Consider the following 23,602-nt stretch of genomic DNA (forward strand, 5'->3'; position numbering starts at 1 on the left):
GTCTTGCGGGGAAGCAACTAAGTGAATGATTGCCCCCTCTCCTCGCGCCGATAGCGAATAAACCTCAGGAAGTCACTGCGAAGAATAAATGAATACTAATTACAAGATGTTTAGGAAAATGAAGTTACCCTTCTCCCCTCTTCCCTTCCCCTGTACACTTCCCAGGCATCTGGGGGGTTTCTTTCTGTTTTCATTGTTTTCTCTCGTCCTAATTTTCAGCTAATTCTAGAAGGACGGGAAAATATTGCACGCGTTCTGAGATTGGATCTATGTTGTCACTGCTGTTCTTGCCAGGTCTAAGCTTTGGAAATAAACCTAGTATAATATTCTCTACAGAAATTTTTTTACCCTCTTTTAAAATACTATCTTGTACTGTTATTATGGGATGTGTTTCCTGGGAAGATAAATTTGGCATTCCCCAAACTGGCTGTTCAGTAGGGACACTGGAGTTAAAATGTATATTTTCTTTGAATTCTTTACTTCATTTACTGCTAACAGCTTGGATTACTTAAAAGTAAAGGGGTTTTTTTGTAAGCAACTTTTTTTTCCTCATTTTTTTTTGTGTTCTCTGCATTTATCTTTCATCTCTCTCGTTTTGGTCAGTGACAGCAGGCTACTTGACACCAGAAAGAAATTGTTTATTTTGAGCTGAAAAAAAAAGTAACCTATTAGCGCTAGGATGAGTGTTTAAGCCAAGAGCACTAATAATGTGTATCTCAGATTTTGGCTGTAAGATACATAGTGGAGGACAGTTTGATTTTTTCCTATTTTAATTTTTTTCTGTTTGTGAACATTCATATCAAAGGTAGGCTTACTTTTTATTATTATGAATTGCCAGTGTCCTTTTTAAAATGCAGAGGGTTTTGTTATATGTCTTGATTCTGTTAGTAAGGGGTTAAGTTAAAGTGAGTGAATTCCATCATTGAATACTGACAACTATCTTTTGTCTCTTAACATGATTTCTGATGGAATGGTGAAGAGTCTGGAGAGGCTGAGGGTAAACAAGTACCAGAGAAAAATGCTATATAAATATTAAATGCTGAAGCACAGTGAACTGCTTCATGCATATGCTGTAAACTACTGTTTAGTAAGTTTTTTCTTACTGTTTTAAGAAATATTCTTTTCTGGAAAGATAGTTTGCTTACAGTAGGAAGAAGTTAGTTCCACGTGGCAATTTTTGCCTCTCTTTTTTTCCTCCTGAAAAAAAAAACCCACCATTTTTTTTAAAAAAAAAAAAAAAATTATTCCAATCCATTTGTCCCTTCCTTTTGGGCAAACATTGCAGCCTTTTCCTTCAGACTGGAAGGGAGCAGCCAGCCCAGTTCTTCTGCTATGGGAGAGGTGAGGCATCATGACTCTGTTATGGAGGATACTACATAAATCTGATACATGCTTTCCTCTTCCCCTCCAGAAAACCAAGGACATCATATCTGAGGCACTTTTAGGTTCCATTAAGCAAGGGCATACTTAAACAGGTTACTCTGGATGTGTTTTTACCAGAAATGTTTGTTCCCTTTGTGTACCACTTAGGCTCCTGGTGTCTGCATGGGAAGGCCACATGTCTGGCTTCATCATAGATCATGTACTTCCAGATGTCCATTGCTCATTTCCAGAATGTTATTGTAAAGGAGAAATTGAGCTGGGAAAAAAAAATAACCTATTAGCGCTAGGATGAGTGTTTAAGCCAACAGCAGTAATAATGTGTATCTCAGATTTTGGCTGTAAGAAAAATATTCAAAGCACCTTTTTGTTTGCACCTTTCTTTGCAAACTCAACTTTGTCTAAAGCCGTTTTAATTTCGACCCAACTGCTTTGTTTTGAATTTTTTAAAAAAGGATATATTTTACAAAGTTTCTTCCAGGAGACAGAGCTTTCTATGGGGAATTTGTATTTTAAAAAAAAAAACAAACTGTAATTTTGAGATGAGTCAGTACAAATTTAATTCTTAGTCTTTCTCTGACTTCCCAGTTTTCCAAGTCACAAAGTTTACTTAGCCTTACCCTTTTTATTTCCATCTCCACCAGTTTCATGTCCTTTGAGTTTAAATCTATGGTACTCAAATCTGAGCTCAGCTTCCTGCATTTCCGTAAGTTCCAACAACTAAAATTAAACCGACAAGCCCATGCAGGTGTTTGAGGCAGCAGAGGACTCCTTGTGCAGTTCTTGGGGTACTGTAAGAGAGTAATGCATTGTATACCTGTTTTCCTAACCCTAATTATACTGAAAGATACTTGTGTAAACTGAAGAAAGTGGCTGCAGTTTAACTTATTCTGTAGCAGACTTACCAAGTAAACACTTTGCAAGATAGGATGCTCTAAAGAGCTGCATGTCAGCTCTGTTCCTTTGATGATGCATTTGCTTTTGTTCCTTCAAGTTGGAAAGCGAAATACTTTCTGACCATCACCTTCAGTAAGTATTATGGAAAAAGAGATTAAATGTAGCTCTTGTAATGGCTGTTTTCTTACTTTTGTTTTGTTTTGTTTTCCTAAAGGTCCAGAAGGGGCAAACCTCTTTATTTACCACCTCCCCCAGGAGTTTGGAGACCAGGACATTCTGCAGATGTTCATGCCTTTTGGAAATGTTATCTCTGCTAAAGTCTTCATTGACAAACAGACCAATCTGAGCAAGTGCTTTGGTATGTCAAATTTAATAAATTGACTAGTAAAAACCACATGCACTGTACTGAAAAGGGGCCAGGAAGGAAAATTAACAGCAATGTGAGAAATGTCATACTGGAATCTCATTCCAAAAATAGTGGACTGTTAATCCTCAAATGAATGGGAAGATGCACAGACAAACTAGTTCAAACTAAAAATTGGATATGAAAAAAACAATAATAATCTTCCAGTCTGACATCTCACATGAATGTGTCAAGTACATAAAACTAATTACACCCTATGTGGGGGAATGTCATTTAGTATACTATTAAACTGCCTTATTATGGATATCTAATTATTCTCTATTGTATAGCTGAGCCACTTAAAAATGCTCTGTGTTTAACCCATTACTTCTACATTACAGGAATTTCTTGCTTCTGAATTAAGTACAGGATTTTGCAATTAGTGATTGAATGGAGTGTACATGTAGTTCAGAACACTTTACAGACAGTCGATGTCTAGATATGCAGCTCCAGCTGTTGCGGGCAGGTTCCAGTGTGTTATGGAAGGTGGCATCTCCCCTTACTTTAGGGCAGCCTCACACAATCAGTGTCAAGTTTCCCAGAGAAAACTTTAAGCTGCCAAAAAATTTGATCACAACAGAGGAGAAGATGATATGTTGGTATAAAACAAATTCTAGGGTTGAACAAGTGGGCTGATGTCCTCTGAATAGCGTAGATGGCACCAGTTCAGTGCTTTGATGGAGTGGAGTACAAAATGAAGGAAGTGGCAATCTGTTAGAGCATTGGTCTAATTCCAATACCTAGAGGGAGCTTGTAAGAAAGATGGAGGTAAGCTCTTCAGCAGGGCCTCTTGTGATAGGACGAGGGGTAATGATTTTAAGATAGAGGGAGGTAGATTCAGACTGGACATAAGGAAAGAATTTTTCACAATGAGAGTGGTAAAACACTGGCATAGGTTCCCCAGAGAGGTGGTGGATGCCCCATCCCTGGAAACAGTCAAGGCCAGGTTGGACGGGGCTCTGAGCAACTTGATCTGGTTGGAGATGTCCCTCCTCCTTGCAGGGGGGGTTAGACTGAATGACTTTTAAGGGTCCCTTCCAGCCCAAACTATTCTATGATTCTATTGTGGTCTTTTGCAAGACATGAGGAGGGTCTAGGCAGAGGACAGACTCTCTTAAAGATAAGTTTTATAAGGCTTGACCTAAAATACTGGAGCAGAAAGAGTGAGAACTCTTTCCCAGAGTAAAGGTACACAGCTGTATGTATGACAAAAGAGTAACCAGTCCAGACAATCCCCTAGTTTCCAGAACTCCTTTGTACCAACAGTGTTGTTCTTTGCCCAGCACCGTACCTTAATTTTGAAGTGTCCCCATTTGAAGTGTCCCCCTTAACCATAGTATGTGTTTCTTAGCTTATATATATTTTTTTTTTTAAATCTAGGTTTTGTTAAAATACATCTGTCTAAGGACTTGTCTCCACAAGCACCATTCAGGAATAGCTACTGGGCTTTAAGTCATCTTGAAAGGGTTTGAATTTATCCAGACAGACAGTACCCAAACACGAGTAGAATTATCAAGTTACTCAGAAATCCTACTGCACTGAAATTCAAGCCTCCCACAGTCTTGAGTGTTATTCATCTGACAACAAGCCCTTAGTACACTTAGAAAGTTCATTTGGTTTAGAGAAAGGCTACAACGTTCTTTCTGCTTTTTACCATCGTCTTTCAGGACATTTTCAAAGTATTCACCTCTTTAAGCTTTACAAAAAAAAATATTCATCTCTGGGCTAATGTAGTCCAGCATGTTTCTGCAATTTCTCAGATTCCCTAAGGCTGTAGCAAATTTGAAAAGTGGAATCGAAATGGATTCTCTATTGATCTGGAGCCAGTTCAGTTAGTATATTGTGGTGACAAAATCGTTCAGGTCTCCAGGAATCTTGATGAAATGTCAAATCGAGCTATGCTAATGGAAATGCAGCCATTGTGGTGACTTCTGGCAGAACGTAGAATAGTTTGTACAGGTGGCTCAGTTCATCAGCTCACTTTCCACACTTACTTTTTGTGGGTTTCCTTTTACTCTTTGATGACCTAGTTACGCATTTTTCTGGATTTATGGGACACAATTACTTAACTTGAAGTGTTGCACCAAGGTTATCTTATTTGTGGAAAAATGGAGGGGTCAACACCCAACAGATGGAGGAGTCCTCTATCATTTTGCCATGAGTCAGTATTCGCTAACATTTCAATTTCTCATTCTTCCTCCTCAGATATTCTGCCACCAGTGAGAGAGTTCTGCTTTAAAAATAAAAAGTACCACAGTGGCAGAGGAAGTTGAGATTTTCTGATTCAGTAGGTGACTACCTGGGTGATGCTGCTAATCACAGAAAAAGCCAGAATTAATCCTGCTAGTTTAACATGCTAGCATACTCTGTATGTACCTCCTCAGCTTTATTAGCAAGAATTTTCTATTTGTTTTTTCAGTCCCATATTTCTGTTTTAAAAAGCTTTATTTTTTCTCTGTTCTCCCACCCGAAAACTAGGACAATAGCACATCTGAAGAACCCATTTCGCTTCTGATCGTTGCTCTTGGTACAGTTTTTGTTTGTTTTTTTGTTTGATTGGTTTGGTCTTTTTTCCCCTTGTAGTAATAATAATAATAATAATGGTAATGATGTTTTGCACATGTTTGGTGCTTTCTACTCTGAAATTTCCAATCTCCTGCTGAAGGGAGGAGGAAGTCAAATTACAGATGAGGACAGGTTGAACACCAGAAAGGTGAAAAGATTTTCCAAGGCTGTTCACTGCCAGAATTGAGAAAGGAAGGTGGGTTCTGAGTGAGTCGCAGGGTACTGGTGTACAGTGATGAACTTTTGTGTAACACTGCTTCTCAAAATGAAAAAAAAATACATTTATTTGCAGAAATGGCACTGTTTGCTTTCTTGTCCATCTCTAATGAATGCTCAAAAGATTAAATGGTGATGAGGATGACAGGACAGTCTGTTTATGCCTGGAAGTGCTCTTCCATGACGTCTCATGAGCTCTAGTTGATTCAGCAGACAAAGAGTTTTCCTGTTCAAGCTTATCTCTCACCTTTCGTAAACCTTAGAATAACAGAAATGAGAGACATAAAAGTAAGGCCAGGGAGGGCAAACACAATGACATCAGAGCATAAATGCAGTCTGCCTCATAGCAAAATTGCTGCTAAAATGATTAAAAATATTTATCCTTCTTGTAGAGCTACCTAGAGATAAAACAAAAATCAGAGCCATCGTGACAGGGTCTTTGAAAATTGATAAGAAATATCATCCCTTCCCCATGTAACCTGTGGTTTAAATTTCAGACAAAATTTATGAATGGGTGCAATCAGAAAAAGATACATAGAGAGATTTCCAGATTCCTTTGTAAGTGTCTAAATTAAGTTTTTTGATAAGGGAGAAGATGGACCTGTAACATGCTAATGTAGATATAGCTCTTTGTGTAAAGAGACAAATTGTGAATCAGAATAACAACTGAATGATAAAGGCTGATTCCACTGATGCAGCGCAGAGGTTGTATGTTTGAATTTGTGACTGAGTCAAGGAAACTAATGGAGACATAGAACGAGGTGATTTGTCTCATCCCCCTGGAAGGTAAGCATAGCCTGAGCTCACTGTTCTTCTGTCATCGGTGGGTTGTCTAAACTGGTGACATGAATGGTGGGTGGAAAAGCCGCCTCTGGGTGTGCTTGCTTCTCTTCATTGCCATTCATAGATGCCATCTAAGTGACTAGTTTAGATCAGTTGCTTAACTTTCAGGTGGCTAAAACTACCTAAGAAGAAAAGGAGACCATTCTGAATGCACTTAGGAGTACAAAGTGAAGGTCAGGAAAGCTGTAGAGGAAAATGCTGAATTGTCAAGGAAGGTAAGAGTACCTACATCTCAGCTGTGGCACACCTGCCTGGAAAGTGCTATGGTTGCCTTCCAACTCATAGTAGATCTTTTTTTATCCTTGAGGCAATCCTAGAGATCAAGGCTGAGATCTGTGAGCTGGTGGAAGTAGACACAGGATTGCAGTGCTAAGACAGTGATTGGAGTCATGCAAACAGATAAGATCTCCTAGAAGAAAATAGGGGAAAGGAAGGAAGGAAAATGGAAGAGTGTGATGAAGGTCCTCTGGATACAGCAGTAATATTAAGAGGAAATGATCAAGTGGAGAAAGTGAGGAAGTGTCAAGAGTTACTAAAACCAAGGAAGGTACAGAAGAACATTTATTATACCTTAAGGAAGTAACGAATAATCAACCACAGAACAACATGAATAGAACATACTGACTTTAGCCAGGAAAAGGTCTTCAGAGATTTAAATGAGAGGTATTTTTGAGTGGAAGGAGCAGAAGTTAGCCTGAATTGTCGGAGAAGGGTCTTAAGTTAGATAGTTTAGCGAAGTTGATTTAAGGTGAAACCATAGAGAAGGTCTGTGAAGGAGGGCAGCTGGACAAGGAGCAGATGATTTGATAAGAGGGTTTTTTTCTTTACAATGGGGAAAGTGTGTCATTCTGACACTGAAGATGGAAGAGGGCAGCAGTGCAAGGTAAGCAAGAGTCATAAAAGAACAGGTTAAAGTGAGGGTAAAGAGAGTTTATGAATCAGAAAAGTACACAGGCACTAAGCGCAAACAAAGCTGGTAGAAGAGAGACACTGAGGAGCCTGTGTGTTAGGATGGAAAACGAAGTGTGTGGGATCCATGCTTTCGCAGAGCGAAGGGATATGTGTTAAGGCAAATTCAAATGGAAAGAAGAGGGAGCATTTCAAAGCAGATGCATAATAGCAGGCTGAGTACAGCAGTAATTAGCCAGAGCTGAGGCAGAGCAGCAGTTAGGCGAGCTTTGCAATTACAAGTGGGAGGCCCAGATATGAAAATGAATTTTGAGCTTCCAGAATCAGGGAGATTTGAGTCCATTATGAACAGAGCATTTTCAGTCTCCCAGGGAAAAGAAAGCTGAGCCAGGCCAGCCATTCTGAATTACCTGAGCAAGTATTATCCCCCTAGTTAGTGCTCACAACCAAGGAGCAGAAGATCTGGAGTTCTCGTCAAGCCCTGCCGTTGTCTTTACGATGCTGCTTAATTTCAATGCTTGCATACCCCGTCGGGGACCAAGAGGCTGAATTCATTAACATTTAAAGTACCTTGAGATCTTGAACTGGAAGGAGCTGTAAAAATACAAAATATTAATACTGCAACTGTCCTAGGCTAGGCCCGAGGAGATGAGTGTTTCATAGCACACAGGACCAGTGCACATGAACTCACATTCAGGTGTGCAAGTGCGTATAGGGGTCTAAGGTTGGGTTGTGTTTCTGTAATCAGACTTTCTGTTTCAGCTTCACATCTGTGGACTGGCCCAATAGTGCTTCCTCATAGACTGTACATAGATATGACACTGAAAAGTGTCACAATAATAAATATCTCCAGTCTCTAAGGTAGGTAGATAAATAACAGATTGGAAACTGCATTGCACCAAAACTGGCCAGCTGCATTCCAGCTGGTAAAGAAATATTCTGAAGGTAAAGGGGAAGGGAGAGAAAATGGGAAAGGAAATGGGATACGAAGTGTGATCAAAGAAGTAATTGAAAGTGAGATAAATGTGTCAAATAAATAGTAATAATAAAATCCTAACAAAACGTCTTCTGACATTTGTGCTAACCTATAGTTCGCTTTCTCTCCCGCCTCCGTTCTGTGTCTCGTAGGTTTTGTTAGCTATGACAATCCAGTCTCTGCACAAGCTGCTATCCAGGCTATGAACGGCTTTCAGATTGGCATGAAACGCTTGAAGGTTCAGCTGAAACGCTCCAAAAATGACAGCAAACCTTACTGATCTTAACCCCAGATGCTTACTGCTCTTATTTTAGCTTTCTTAGGGTAAGTCCCATGAGCAAACCTGTCCTCTGCAGGGGGGTTAAGAAAGAACATAGAGCCAACCTTCACCAAGAGACAGTTATTTTTACAATCACCACTTCCATTTCCCCACTTGTCCTTCTTACACTTGGCTCCCATTTCCTTGCCAAGTAATTACTGAGTTGTGTTACTGTATTTTGTTTTGCAGCATAATTTATCTCCTTTTTAAAACAAACAAACAAAAAAATGTCTTGAAATTCAAAGCAACACACACACACACAAAAAAATGTGCAATTTAACTCTGTGAACCCTGGTGCCATTAGCACACAATAAAAGTTGTTTTCTATGGATGGATCGTATTTTACCAGGGTGGCACCAGCAGTTTATAGGTTAAACAAAATGGCCTCACGCCAGTTGAAGCACTTATTTTGCAACAAAAATTGAAACAAGTCTTTCCACTATGTTTTTTGAGAAGATTTGATTTTTTCTTGGTTCGAATCAACGTATTGTTCTATATTGGTCTGATTTTACACTGGTCGTCTTTATATTTCACTTTTTTTTTAAGTTCTTGGTTTTTTGGAAAGGATTAATGTAAAAAAGATTTAGAGATCTGTTTCTAAAGCTACAGGGTTTAAAATAAAAAAAAAATAAAATAAAATGAGTGACAATACTTGATGTTTCTTGAGAGATAAATTTAATAATAATAAAAAAAAAGAAAGCCACAGGCCTGTAAATTTTATTTGTAAAAAGCATTTCTATTTTTATACAAAATTTTTACTGCCTCAGAAATAATGGAAGTTATTTATTGCCTATTGTTAACTTATTGGATACCTAAAGAGCAGCTCTCTATGCTAGCTAGATCCTTTGAAGTAGTCTCTAGAGTAATTGTGCCAAGAATGGGCGCTTTTTCACTGTTGAACCCTACACCCTCTACAGTTCATGCTTTTATCCTCTTGTTTGTATTTGTCTGGTTATTCTGTTTGTAGTTTCCATTACCTAGTTTAAAGTTCAGTTGTCTGACCCTTTTTCCCCCTCCCCGTACCTTTCTGTTACATTTGTAGAAACTGGTTCTTTCCTCTCTTTCCTCCCCAAAGAGGAATCCATTCTCTCTGACTCCTTTCAGATGGATTCTTTTGGGGTTCCATTGTGCTCTTGTTGACAAGTATTGTAAGTTAATGCAAATTATGTGAACGGCTCATAGACTCTACTGATAAAAGATTTGCATTAGTTTTCTCCTGCACCCATGAAAGTGATTTTGTTTGTGCTGCATAGATTCTATGTAACTTTTTTCCTCTTCCTTGTTTTTTCCCTAGACATCTCCATGCCCGTTAGCCCATCGTTTGCCTAGCATGTCCCTGTGGCGTCTCAAAAAAAAAAAGTTTCATCGTCCCGTCATTGTTTCTGATGTCTTTCTGACCTCACATCATATTTGGTTCTCCTACTGACCTTTGATCTAGTTTGACCTTTGAAATTTGCATGTGACCTCATCTAGCTATGAATTCTGGGAAGTCAATGTGAAAAAACATTGCTGCATTCATGCAAGACTGAAATTTATTATTAGATAAATTAATGATAGGATTTAAAAACAACCTGTGGCAAAATGTTTTTTCTTTCTTTCCTTTTTTTGGTTTTCTTTTTTCCTTTGGGATTTTTGTTTGGGTTTTGGTTTTTGGTTTTGGTTTTTTTTTTTGTTTTTTCATTTCGTAAAAAAAAAAATAAAAAAAAAAACAGACTTGAAAGTATTATACAGGGATTGGCATTCTGCCTGGTCACTGGTGACAATAGCAATATGTGTCCAGAGGCACAGAATGTTGGTTTCTAACAGACTACTTCCAAAACAGTTTGAGAAATAAAACTGTCTGATTTTAAGTCTCTAGAGGTCTGTAATAGTTTTTACATTTTTCAGGCAGTGTAAAGTTTTTTGATAAGGCCATTTTAGGTGGCTCACTTTCTCATTAAAGTATATATATAGAACCACTTTTTGTAGATTAGTATAAGAAAATATTTACCCTGTTTTAGGGCAAATGCTACCTACTTGTGTCACCTTTTGCTGAACTGACTCACAGTTAGACAATCCATGGTTTAATGCACATGAAATTACCTATATTTTATACTGTTTCAATGTACAGAAGAAAGGTTACTGTAAAATGTGTTACGTTGGTGCTTCTGTGAATTAAGTTGTGGTTTCATCATGAGTCTTATGGTCTTAAGTGTTCTATGTTTATACAAGACGAGTTTAAAATTGGTTTACTTGAACAACAAGAACAAAAACAAGATTCAAAAAAAAAAAACACAAAAAAAAAGTTGTTTGCTTAAAAAAATGAATTTCATGTGAAAAATGAAAAAATATTCCAGAATAAGTTTGTGTTGGCTTGTGACGCATTGATGTCATTTTTTTATTGTGAACAATTTAGACGTGTTTGTGTTCAGCAAAATGTGATCGGTTTTTCTTTTAAAGAAAAAAAAAAAATCAGTGAAACTATAGTGCCAAATTCCAAAGGTACTTTCTTCCTAGAGCTTCAGTGTGTTTCTTGTGTGAAGTAATTTGATAACATGGGTATTTTATTATGTGTTTTGTATAAATCCCTAATATTTAAAGAAAAAAGAGGTTAAAAAGTTTGTTAACTTGCTATCCTGTGGTCTTGTTGCCTGAAATTGTTATTGTTTGTTATTTCTCTTTGATGTTTTTTGTAAAACATTGTATAAGTGCCCATGTTTCACTTTTTTAACCACTCTGCACACATCAATGCTGTGAAAGCAAACCTCACTATGTATTTTCTTCATATTGTATGGAAACCTCTAAGGTGAGAAAGTTTTGAACTTTTAACCCTTTCCACCCAGAGCTGTCTTGAGTGTTAATACCTTTTATACATTCACCATTTTGCTGTTTATTTTTATATATATATCTATATCTATAAATATATATATACTTAGTTTTTTGTGGTTTATTTAATACATGGTTGAAATCAGAACAATGCACAGGGCAGATCTGAAGGACAAAAATATTTTACTGCTGTCTAAATTTCTTCTGTATCTATAACTAAAATTATTTAAAACCGTAATTAACTTGTGGTTTTCCTTTTTAGATTTGGGGGATTTTGTCTTTTCTTAAAGAGCTTTTAATATGCTGCTGGAATATGCTATTCAGTATTAATAAAATAAAAGAAAAAGAAATCAATTCTTTAATTATCTATTGTGTGAGCCGCTCCCAGACAGGAGTGGTAAATCCACCATTTGAAAACCTTGAGGAGGGAAAAAAAATAATAATATTTTTGTAATTTAAATAAATGAACTTTTGCTTAAATCAGATGCACTAGATCTTCCTGGGTGAAAATTCAGTGTGCACTGCAGTTAAACTACTTTTTATGGATAAAGTTTACATACACTGTAATGTTTGGTGTTATCTGCCATTATATGTAACGGCAATATGTTGGCTTACTCCTGCAGACACTCGTATAGAGAGGAGTAACTTTACTCGTACAAGTAGTCCATGGGAATATATTTGTGACTGATGTGGGTGTTTGCTGGAGGAAGCTCTGTGTAAGAAACCAGAAAAGAGATGCTGGTAGCCCTTTTCACTGCCTTGTAAGTCTGATTAGATTGCATTTCTACTGCACGTGTAGTCACCAACAACCAAATTTGGGTTTTTTGCTACCGGTATAGAGAATTCATTGCCAATCCGATGCGTGTGAGCAGCAGTACCTGCTACTGATGATTAAGTGCCATACCTTCTTCCACTTCCTATTTCTATCTGATTATACTCAAAGCCGCCTAAAATTAAAAACGAAGCCCTATATGAACAACATCAGCTGGTGCACTCTTGTCTCTCATCCCCAACTTAAACGCTTCTTTATGTAGAGCCCTGGGATGGAAAGGACTAGCCTCTAGTGATGCAAAAAAAGTTTCCTTCTTATAGCACATGCACTTATAAATAAATGATCTATACTTTTCTCACATGTTTTTACTACTGCTGGGGCCTTCCTACACCCTTTGAGGGCTATTTTGTACTACTTGCAGCAATTTTGCATATTCAAAGTATCATCTCACGTACGTTATATTATATATATGTACATATATATATAATATGAGATCATCATTTGGATTGTTTAGACTGTTTCACTAATTTTTCTCATTGTACCCACCGTCTAAATTTCCAAAGCTTTTTTAGATGCCCTAGTGTGTCCGGCAGGTTGACCAGTCCAGTTAGAGCGGAGATGCCTTTGGTCCTTCAGGCAATGTAACTGGGCATCAAGCTGCCCCAAATTACACTACACGGGACATTGGCTTAGCAGTGGGAGAGGAGGAATGTTTCTGTACTTCCAGGCAACTGAGATGAGTCATTGCTGAGAAAAGTGTCCATCTTGGAAAAAAAAAAAATTAAAAACTAAAATAAAAATCAAGTACAAAACCAAAAACGCAAACATACACCGCCTTGGAGACAAATTATTTACCAGTTCTCTTTCAAACTATTGAAAGGAAAAAGCTGCAAGGGTGCAAGGGCCTAATAAGAGAGGAAGAAAAACAAGGGAAATTGCTTCACAAAATTCTAATCAAAAGACTAGACTAGTTGTTTTTTCAAACAAATTAGCTAATTGCGATGAAATGGCAGTCCTCAAAGGAGTAACAAGTTCATCTTTCTTTCACCATAGGGGTTACAGTTCCTTGGCTTGTGCTACTCTGGAATCATTTTATTGTTTCTGTTTTTATTATCTTAAGTGCTAATTAACAAAAGGAAAAAAATATCCTGTAGTTTCATTACCTTTTTGGATAATGTCATACAAAAAAAAAAAAACAAACCTATGTATTTGTGTTTCTTTTGTGCTGTGAGAATTGTTGTTTGTAGATTAATAATACTATCATTTTGTTTAGAATTACAAACTAGTTTTTAAGTATTGTCTGAGAAAAGCCAAAGTTAATGCAATCTAGTGGAAGCTGTAAGACCATTTGAGTATTGTTTCTGTTTTATTGATGCATTTGGATTTTGTTGTTTGATGGAATTTGAGCCAAAAAAAAAAAAAAAGAACAAAAAAAGAACAAAAAAAAAAAGCAGGCTTTCCTATTTCTACAACTTGATTGTACTTATGCATTTTGTACCAGTGGAACTTTTTATACTGGAGATTAAAAAACAAATGGAAATTTTTGTGGCTTACTCTCGTGGGCCCCCTCGATCATGACTGATTTTCAAGTTTGATTTCTGGATGGTAGAAAGAGAGTTGGTTTTGTTTAGAGAATTCAAAACTTTGGCTTGATTTCTTTTTTTCCCTTTGCTTATATCTAGTGTTTAGAATTTTGTCTTAACAAAAGCGGTAAGTTTCACTTTTTATTCTGTATCGTGCAGTTACACAATAAGGTAATTAGAATTAGGAGTACTCGGTCACTTTGCGTGGATAAATGTATTAGTTAAAACGTTAGGGGTTTGCTTTTTTGCTGTTTAGATCAGAGTTTTTTCTGATTCTTCTGTCCTCATTGTGAACATAACCGTGTAGTTGAAACAGTCAGACTTATTTTTGTAACGTATGTTATTGTGTGATGCAGTTTTTTGCTTCTGTCTCCAATATTAAACCATTTTCCTAATACTTGTCTCTCTACTTTGTGTGTTGTATTGTTGGTGGTCATTCTGTGTTGGTAATACATCTACACACCTCACTGTTTCACGTGCCTGTTTTTTTTTTTTTTTTCTCTCTATTTGTTGGTTGTGTACAAAAGATACAGTCGATTCCACCTAAGTGAATATCTGATTGGGGGGCAAAAGAGGATTTGTGCATTTTAGACGTGATATGGTTTCTTTGATTTTTTTGTTTCTCTCTTCCTCCCCCTAGTCATGCCTTATCACTTGGATAATCTCTTGAGCAGGAAGCATTTTAAATGAGTTTCCTGCGAAGTCATATTGAAGGTAGCTTTTGTGAGCCTTCTAACTGCAAAAGCTTCTGCGCACAAACACACAGAAGCCATCTGAAAATATATATATATATATATTTTTTTTTTTTTTACTGTGACATTTCGGTCAGTCTGGAACATGTGGATTATGGAGATCAATTCTTCCTAGTCATTAAAAAAAATAATAGTAATGCTCTGCCACTGCTTCGCAGAGGTGTATGAAACATTCAAGAAAAGGAGGACATAGCCTTGGGATTTCTTCCAAAGTGCACAGTAATCTGATGGCATATGGTGTTAGTCAAACTCTCCTTAGAAACTAAGCACGTCTTAACTAGGGCTGCGAGAGCCTACCAGGTGATCGAGCTTGTTACGTGCAGTTGTACATATAATAATTAAAATAATGAAAGAAAAGCCAAGTGAGCACAGGAAGATTTTTTGTTAAAGCCAGTGGAATTTTTTTTAAAAAAAAAAAAAGGAGAGCTAAATGATGGGGAAAAGATCCCCTGTTGTTCAAATGGGTGATATTCTTGCTGTGGGCTTACAAAGCAGATCATTCTCAGCATTGGCTAATAGTATTACACAAATCTCAAAAGGGACAAAAGAAATACCATAGCACTTTTTTTCTCATTATTTTTTTTGCAGTTGCCTTTTAGCTTTTTTTTATTCTTTCCTTTCCTATAATTTTTCCTCCTCACAAGAATCCCTCTGCTCTTCCCCAGCCGGTGTCTACCATGATGAAATAAAAGCTGCAAAAGAAAAAATCTTATGTTGTTCTGGTTTACAAAAAGTCTCTCTTCTCTCCTCTGTTTGATCACAGATACAAACCTTACAATTTGGAGAGGTGGGGGGGAGGGAAAACAAAACCAACCAAACCAAACCAAATCCAAGGAGGAGGGAGAAGCACTGGCGAGTGCTCTCTGGAATTCAAGCCATACGCCCCCGTCCCTTTCCTTTGTCCCACTTCTGTGATGCTCAGGAATCGGAGACCACTTAAAAGTGCTCTTATGAGACCCAAACGACACTCCTCCCTCTTGTCCTCTCTCCCCCGGTCTTTCTGGCACTCTGGCTTTGGCTCACACACCCCACATCCCCCCCAAGTAACATCTGACGAGGTCGTGGTGCGCTGGGTGTTTCCATGTGGTGTCAGCAGCGACGTTGGCTCCTGCGGTTTAGAAGAGTTTTGAAATTTTCTGGTGGCTCATGAGTTGGCCTGGTTGTTAGTGCTCAGTATTTTTAAAAAAAACTTTTTTTTTTGCCTTTTTTTTTTTTACTTTTCTGTTTCCAAGAAAGGCAAGTAAGTGATGAGTCTGGAGTCCCAAACAGGTGGAAGTGTTGTCTTGCAGGGGCTGTTGTCAGAGATCAGGGGTCCAAGCAAATGCCTTCCATGCAACTCTAAGTTTGATCTAAAACCACGCGTAGTGAACAGCCCAGGCAGGAAAGCAGAAACCGATGGTCAGACCATACCTTGGTCTTTGAGTTTATGATCCTGATTCGGGTAATTTTGATGCCAGTGGACTCAGTTGAGTAAGTCTTGACTTGCATGAATGATGAATCAGAATTGGTCTCTGGGTTTTTTATGTTGCTGTGGATGTTTGCTTTTTTTTTTTCCTTCCAAACTTGGTCTTAGGAAAGAAACTAGAGCTTTGTGAAAGGTCTTTTCTTCAAAAAATACAAGTGAAAAAAAAAAGACTCGTACTGCAGTTGAATTTATTTTAAATACTCAGGGCTGAAAGATACAGGTTTTTCTTTCTTTCTTTTTTATTTTTTTTATTTCAACAATAGGGAAAAATGAGTTCCTTAAAGCAATGCAGCTGAACAGTTTGTCCTGCTTAAATGCATGCTTTTAATTTCAATTATGTAAGGCACCTTGCAGTGTTAGCAAAATGTCTCTTTGTTAGCTATATGTGTATCGCCATGGGAAATTACCAACCTGTCACAAGACTCGCTGATTAAAGAATAGCCTGCCAGAGTGTGTGTGCCTTTGCCCAGTGTGACTCTTAGGTATTAGGCTAAGGAAAACAGTTTAACAAAATGTAGTGTGAATCATTCCTGATAAGTGAATAAAGCATTGTGACCAAGCAATCAGATTATTCACTTATCAGGAATCGACTGTACTGATAGTTTGCCTGATTGTTTTTGTTCCTCATCTCTGTTGTAGTTTCACTACTTTGCTGTGTTCTGTTTTTTCTCTCATGCTCTTAGCAAAATCACTGGGAGTATCCCTTCGTGTGATCATGAAACATGCTACTGAGTAACAAATAAAAAAAAAAAAATTCAAATATAAAAATGATATCTTAACAAAATCTATGCACTTGCTATCAGGAACACAATACTGGATGTGTCTTATATATATTGAACTATAATAGTATTCGATTTCTTAAATAAAGCTTAAGAAAGGATTCTGTTGTCTGTAAAATTTTATGAGCATTAAATGGAAAAAAAAAAAACCTACATGTTTCTAGGGTTGGGCACTTTTTGTTATATGAAATCCTACTGGGTACATGGTCTTTAACCATGCCCAGGCAAATGTTATACAATTCGCTTGATATTTCGTTAATACCAGAGACCTTGAAAATTAGGCTTTCTGAAGTGTGTGGGGAGAAAAAGTCTTACCATTCAGTAACTTGCAGCAAAAGATAATAAAATGAAGACATTTCTTCTCTTTTTCTGTATTTGCAGAAGGAAATGTGCTTGCTTTTGCACTAAAGCTAAGAAATAGCTAAAATATGTGAATCAGAAAACCTAATGGAACAATACTATATTTCTTCCACAAATAATACTGTACTTCTTTTTGGTATGTGACTTTTTTTCCTCCTGATTCTCGATAGGTTTAGCATTAAAAAAAAATGAAACCCCATATGCTCAAAATCGCGGATTTCAACTCTCAAGGTCAAAGCATTTTTTTGCAGAAGATGTGTGGCTTACTGTACAGTTCCTGTATCTGAGCCTTCTCTTAGGAAAGCATTTTCACATCAAAACCCATGAATTAAATGGGAGTCGAATAGCTGAAACTGTTGAGTACACTGAAAAATTTATTCCTTTGATCGCTGTACATTTGCCACAAAATTGTAGGTTTTGAACAAACAGATTTTTATGGAAATACCCATACTTCTTGTATTTAGCAAACTTTCAATAATGTCAGCCTTTGGCAGCAAGATCCAGGAGAGTGGTGGGGGTTGCTTTCTTTTTTTTCTTTTGAACTGCATTACTGCCTCACTTTTCATATGCCATTATATTATCTGAAAAAAAAAGAATATTAAATTGTGGAAATCTATCCGCTGCTTGTATCATTCTCCTCTATTCATACATATTTAGTGAATGTTACTGAGCTCGGCATCCGATGGCCAGGTTTGTTAGGCTCACGAGCCCGAAATGCTGCTCCCCCAGCGAGGCGATGGAGAGGACTGACCGTGGTGGGCAGCAGGATGGTCAGGTCCATCCCACATCTGCACAGAGCTCAGCTGAGGACCCTGGTTTTCAGGGGCTGCTGATGTAACATAAATATTAAGTAACAGCAACGATTAGTTCATATTTGTATTCCCTCTGATTTTCCTCTTTAGCAGACTTTCTTTTTTTCTGTTAAAGGGAGCTGGAAAGTTGCAGTCATTTTCTGAATCATTCGCCCCTGTTGATAACCTAATTGTTTTACATGAATGCTAATATTTCCCTCTCACACATTTATATCTATCAGCTAAATCAGCAGTAAAGTAAACTCTTCGGGGATACATTCCTATATCAATTAGCAAGGATTTATGCTCCAAAGCACCATTAACATTAATGGGAGCGTGCTCTTTAGCATAAACAATTGGCGATGGGTCTGGTGGACTTTATTTCATAAACAAAGAAGCATTTGAGTCTTAGAGAGTTGTTTCCTGAAGATGGTACTTCAGGGAGCGATGTCCCAGCCTCCCCGGGCTGCTCTGGGGACGTCTCACTCGCAGGACGTACATAAATTGTTGAGTTCGCAGCAAAAGGAGACAGCGTCGGTTTGGAAAGTGGGCTAACTTCTGGGACAAAGTTTTCCCTTCTGAAAAACCTGCCTGAGAACACACCAGGCAAAATTTTCAGCATTATCTTGCATCTCTCTGACCGATGGCTTGAAAAATTTCACTCTTGGTTCACCCACGTTGCATGGTGCCATAGGGTGGAGACCACGCATGTGTTGGAGGGAGGGATTTTGGAAGGACGCAGAAGACCACACACCCTTCCTGTGGGAAGGAAAGCAGTGAGTTTATCGGGTTTCACAGCTCCATGCTTTTGAGCAGTGAGTTAGAGGGGACCAATAAATCAGTAAGTCTCACCCTTCACGTGTAGAACAACATAGTTTCCCCCTCACCCCATGCTTGATCGAGTCAACAAACACACAATGAAAGGTTTCAGTCATAATCTGAAGCCACTGGGGTGAAAATCCACTGCTTCCCAGAGGTGCTCCATCTGCTGAATCCTTGCCCATGCTTCTGCAGATGTGTTCTCTGTTGGTTCTGGCTCTGCTCAGTTCTGCTACACTAAAGAGCTCTTTTGTATCTACCAGTTTCCCCGCAAAGGCACTCAAAAGCGGGTCTCAAGTTGCTTTTCATCCCTTTTTTTTTTAATAAAATAAATATATCGTGCTTTTGAAGCATCTACATACAATAGCAGGGGCTTTTGGACCCTGAATAGTTTTTGTGGTCTGTTTCCACAACCTTTTTTTTTTTTTTTCCTTTTTTTTTTTTTTCCTGGCATCCTGTCTAAATTTGGAGTACCAGAGCCAGATGGGTTATTTCAACATCAAGTCTAGTGATGCAACATGCAGAAATTAAAAATTTCATCCTTACTTTACTGCTCTGGATTACACAGTCAGGAATTGCATCAGTCCTTGCAAAGTATAACACGCAAAAGCCACAAAACCCCATATTGGCAGAATTATTTTGGGTTGCCCCTTTAGTATGCCTAAATCCCTCTCAGATGTGTTGTGCTCCAAGTTCCTGCATGTATGATCTGCTTGACTCTTCTTAGACTTGAAAGCTTGCTTACAGCCGTACCAGGAGCACTTTTTTTTGTAAAACTTCTAGTTCTTTTCATTATTTTCCAATGTTATCAGCAGTTTTAGTATTTACTTCCAAGTCATTAGTGAAAATACTCAATAGCATTCAGACCTGTTATTGATCCCCACAGAACGCCTCTAAAAAAATACACTCCTACAGTCATTCCCCTTTGACAGCTGCTTTGTTTACACGTCAGCCCGTTCTTAATCCATTTTACGTGCCTCATATTGATAGGGTAGAATGCTAATTTTTAAAATCAGGATCTGCTGCGCTGTCAAAGATACAAAAGTCAGAGCATATTCCGTCTTTGCGATTACTTTTATCAGCCAAAACCTACAATCACATCAAAGAATGAAATCACGTTTGACAACCTTTCCTCCCTAAAAAGCATGCTGATTGGTATTAATTGTTTACCTCTTCTTTAATATCTTCTACCCCTTTATACCCCTAAAGTACTGTCAAACCAGCCTACCATGAGCTGGGTCATCCTGCTTGTCTTTTACGAATGTGAGCATGAGAATGGCACGTCCCCCGCTGTATGGGATGCTGCTGGTGCTCTTGAAGAGTCATACAGGTTCATACCAATGGATCAAAGCTCTCTGTCCCTTTCTTAGTCCAAGGTACCTGGGGCTACCTGCCTGGAGATATTGTGTCTTTAATGGCAGTGGTAGCTAAGTAGACTGTTACAGAGTTGGACTAGAAACCGTTTTATCCTTTTCCTGATGTGTAAGTATGTGAAAGAAGAGAAATTTTGACCTTTCCTCTTTCCCTGCATCATGGCCAACAGTTTTTCCATCTCCATAAGCCCAAGTTCAGTGCTAAAATGAACATACTGGAAGAAATAGAATCCATTATTCTAAAATTCTAATTTTTTGCAGTTGTCCTGCCCTTCTCACCCAGGTAGAGTTGACAATGTAGTGAAGAACCATGGGATAATAAGTATTTATTTATTTGTAAGCCAATAGGGAGCATGGGTGAAGGTAAAATAGTTTTTCATTCAGTCATCCTCCTCTGAATAGATACAGTAGCTTCTCATTGATGCATGTGTGATTTGAAGCCCTGTGGCTTTGACAGAAGAAGAGTCAGTGCCACCTGGGGAGTGGGAGATAACTGGATGCACAAGACCTGCTAGAGAAGAGGCGTCATTTGGAAATCAGAAGAAATCCAAGTCAGTCGTACTGACCTGACAGCAATGTTATCACAGATAAAAATGGAAAAGCAGCGGCAACCACGGAGGAAGGCAATATGCTGGTTTGTGCAACAGCGTAGGCACAAGTGCTCTTTCAGGCCACAGCGATATAGGTCCCTATCAGGTCTCTTGGGCATAAACTGTAAAGGTGCTAAGATACCAGTGTATCTGCTCAACCTTAACCTCAGCCCAGCACCTCTCGAAGGAGACACATACCACCACGTAACCCTGTAGGCATCTCTGCTAGTCAGGGTGACGTAAATGCATCCTGGAGACAATAATTCCCACCTGAAGCAGTATACCCAAGACCAGGGAGTGGAGGAGCTGTCTGGAGGTGTTGCTGACTTTCCGTTGGCTGTAAGAAGAAAACAGGAGCAGAATTCAGTTTTCTTAGCAGAGGCATCCAGTGTTGCTCCCAGTGCCCGAGAATACCTTGCTTAACCACTGGCTGCAACCACCACAGCAGAAGGGTGCAGGTCTCCTCTTGGTCCTTTGTCGTAGGTGCCAGCTCCACGTGGGGGACTCAAGCTACTCTGGGTATCTCTCAGATGGCACTAGGCACCTCTGTTTCGGCAGTTTGGTCTGCATGACTAGTTTAGCCAACTCAGAGACCCAGGTTGAGGTGCTTCCAGGTGATCAAGAGTCTCAGCTCCCACGTTGAGCATCAGTCAACAGAGTTATTCCACTTACTTGCCCTGAAGAAGGCAAGTATGGCTCAATTTGTTTGCCAGATGTAGGCTTTTAGTGCTGTTTGAGATGTCCTAGAGTCTCTGAAACATCCATGAAGGCCCTGCAGACATGATGCAGGATGAATAGGACATCTGTGAACTCCAATGTGGGATATCCCAAGCCATTTCAAGGGCTCTAAATAATGTAAGCATATGAGTCTGGTGCATCCAGATACCCAGCTAAGGAGTCCTAAGCTTAAAAGGATGAGTCTGTGAGCTGAATCCCACTTCAAGGCCTTTATTCACTTTCCTGAACCTGGGCCATGTTAGATACTCCAGGGCAACTCAAATGGTGTTGATGCCTGCATTTATTACGAAAAAAAAAGGGGGGTCTAATTTGTACATAGCTGAAGATTAAATTCAGGGGATCCTGTTGTTGACAAATGAGCCCCAGGTGAAGTCCCACAGGCCCTAAGTGGAAATTGTGCCCCAAAAAACCACCAATTGCAATGGGACTGCTTTCTAGGGGACAGATGTATGCAGACTATCCCTATGACAGAACAGCCAGATCCTCGGGGAGTTGTACTTACGTGATCTTTAGAGCACCTCTGGCCTTAGTTTCATCCTATCCAACTTCTGGTGCTGAGGATCTTTAGAAAACCATCGCTTACCTTTCTTGTGGTTGTGGCCAAAGTATCACACAATTTGTGCCACACTAACCTTGTCTCTGATCCTGGTGTAATCATGCCACACCCTGGAGCACTCCCCTGCCCCAAACCCCTGATCTTCCTGCTGAAAAGAATAATAAATTAAAAAGCAGAAACCTTCACAACCTCTCTGGGCAATTTGTTGTACTACTTGACTGTAGTACAACTTCATGGCGAAGATGAGCTCCCTCCAGTTTGTCCGTTACTTTTCTGTACTGGGGGAACCAAAAATTGGATGCTGTATCTAGATGTGGTATAACACACTTCTTGTGGGGAGTGGGGGCGATAATAATTTCCCTCATTGTCCTGGCTTTGCTGCTCCTCATGCAGCCTAGGATGTTGGGTTGCTTTGCTGCCAGAGCACACTGCTGGCTTGTAGTCACCTCCCACCAGGTCCCACCTGGGTCCCTTTCAGCAGAGCTCCTCCCCAGGTTGTCCATCCCCAGCCTTTATCACTGCAAGCACCTCTTCCTTCTCAGGTGCAGGTGTTTGCATTTGTCCTTCTTGAATTTCACAAAGTTCCTGCTGGCCCTTTCCTCCAGCCTCTCGAGGTTGCTATGAATGACAGTCCTGCCCTTAGTCACCCCTCACTGACTTGGTGTCATCTGCAAACTTGACGGGATGGGATATGAAGCAATGTGAAGTATGGACGTTGCACTTGTCCTTCTACAGGTGGCTGAACCTAATGCAAGCCCAGGTTGAGGAGATAGATAGCACATTATGGTATCTCATCCATTCCTCTCTCTTCTTACTTTCATGCCGAAATGAGAATAAATTAAAAAAAAACAAGGAAACTCCAGAAGGTGCTAATAAAGAAAAAGGAGGTTGTTCTTCAGCAGGTACACTGTAACTAGTCACACAGCACACTCAGAGCACATCCTCAGAGCCAGGACCAGGATTTCTGCTCACCACTGTGCTGTGAAGCGCACTCTTGAGCAAAGCTTTCACTGGTCCAAACAGCAACTAGTGCTTATGTATGCCCTCAGTGACAAAGCCAAAGCTGTGGCTGCAGCACTTCCAGCATGGCCCAGATCCTTGTCCCTCCAGGTGACAGGAATCCATCCACCCACCCATTTCCTTGTTAACCAGGTGTTAGACTGCTGCCAGTAGCCAAAGACATTCTTCCTTTCTGCAGGCAAGTGCACACCTTGTGGCACAAGGTTTAGGGCCTCCTGCTCTCATGTTTTCATCCCAGCTTTTCTTGCAGCTCACCTTTGTCCCCACACTCTCAGCAAACCTCAGGTTGCCAGAAATCTTGTGGGTAGGGTAAGGGAAAGTTATAACACCACTACTCAGTTCAGGACTGAGAACATGCTGGCTAGAAAGATGTGAAGACCTTGACCAGCATCTGTGCAGGGAGAGGAAAGGGTCATGAAGGGCCATTCCTCCCCTTACCATATCCCATATTCCTGTCTCAGACCATGGCCGTAAGCAGGTGGAGAAGAAATAAGCCTAGCAAATAAGGTTGCATAGGTAGGTCTGCTTTTAGTTTGGTGGGTTTTTCTGGCCAACACAGTCTGCCAAGCCAGTGTATCCCATGGTCATCTTTATGGGCCTTACACAGCCAAGTGCTACCACAAATTCCCACGTGAGATGCCCCACTTCCAAGCACCTTCTTCATGACTGGGGATGCTTGCTTAATAGACAG

The 23,602-nt window shown here is 39.3% G+C and overlaps 1 protein-coding gene across 16 annotated transcripts in view; it reads left to right on the top strand.

Annotated features, from left to right (window-relative positions):
- Nucleotides 1-17,640, top strand: part of CELF2 (CUGBP Elav-like family member 2) — a 565,018-nt gene extending 547,378 nt beyond the window's left edge. For 14 of the 16 annotated variants that reach the window (XM_086744976.1, XM_086744963.1, XM_086744970.1 and 11 more), the window contains 2 exons: nt 2,492-2,635; nt 8,342-17,640. In XM_086744976.1, coding sequence (XP_086601102.1) covers nt 2,492-2,635; nt 8,342-8,469 — 272 coding nt within the window. In that variant the 3' untranslated portion in view covers nt 8,470-17,640. The remainder of the gene's footprint in view (nt 1-2,491; nt 2,636-8,341) is intronic. The other 2 variants (XM_086744863.1, XM_086744953.1) reach the window with 2 other exon arrangements.
- The last annotated feature ends 5,962 nt before the right edge of the window (nt 17,641-23,602 follow it).

This window comes from Chlamydotis macqueenii, chromosome 1 (genome assembly GCF_036417535.1).
Source record: "Chlamydotis macqueenii isolate bChlMac1 chromosome 1, bChlMac1.mat, whole genome shotgun sequence".
In the NCBI taxonomy this organism is placed as follows: Eukaryota; Metazoa; Chordata; class Aves; order Otidiformes; family Otididae; genus Chlamydotis; species Chlamydotis macqueenii.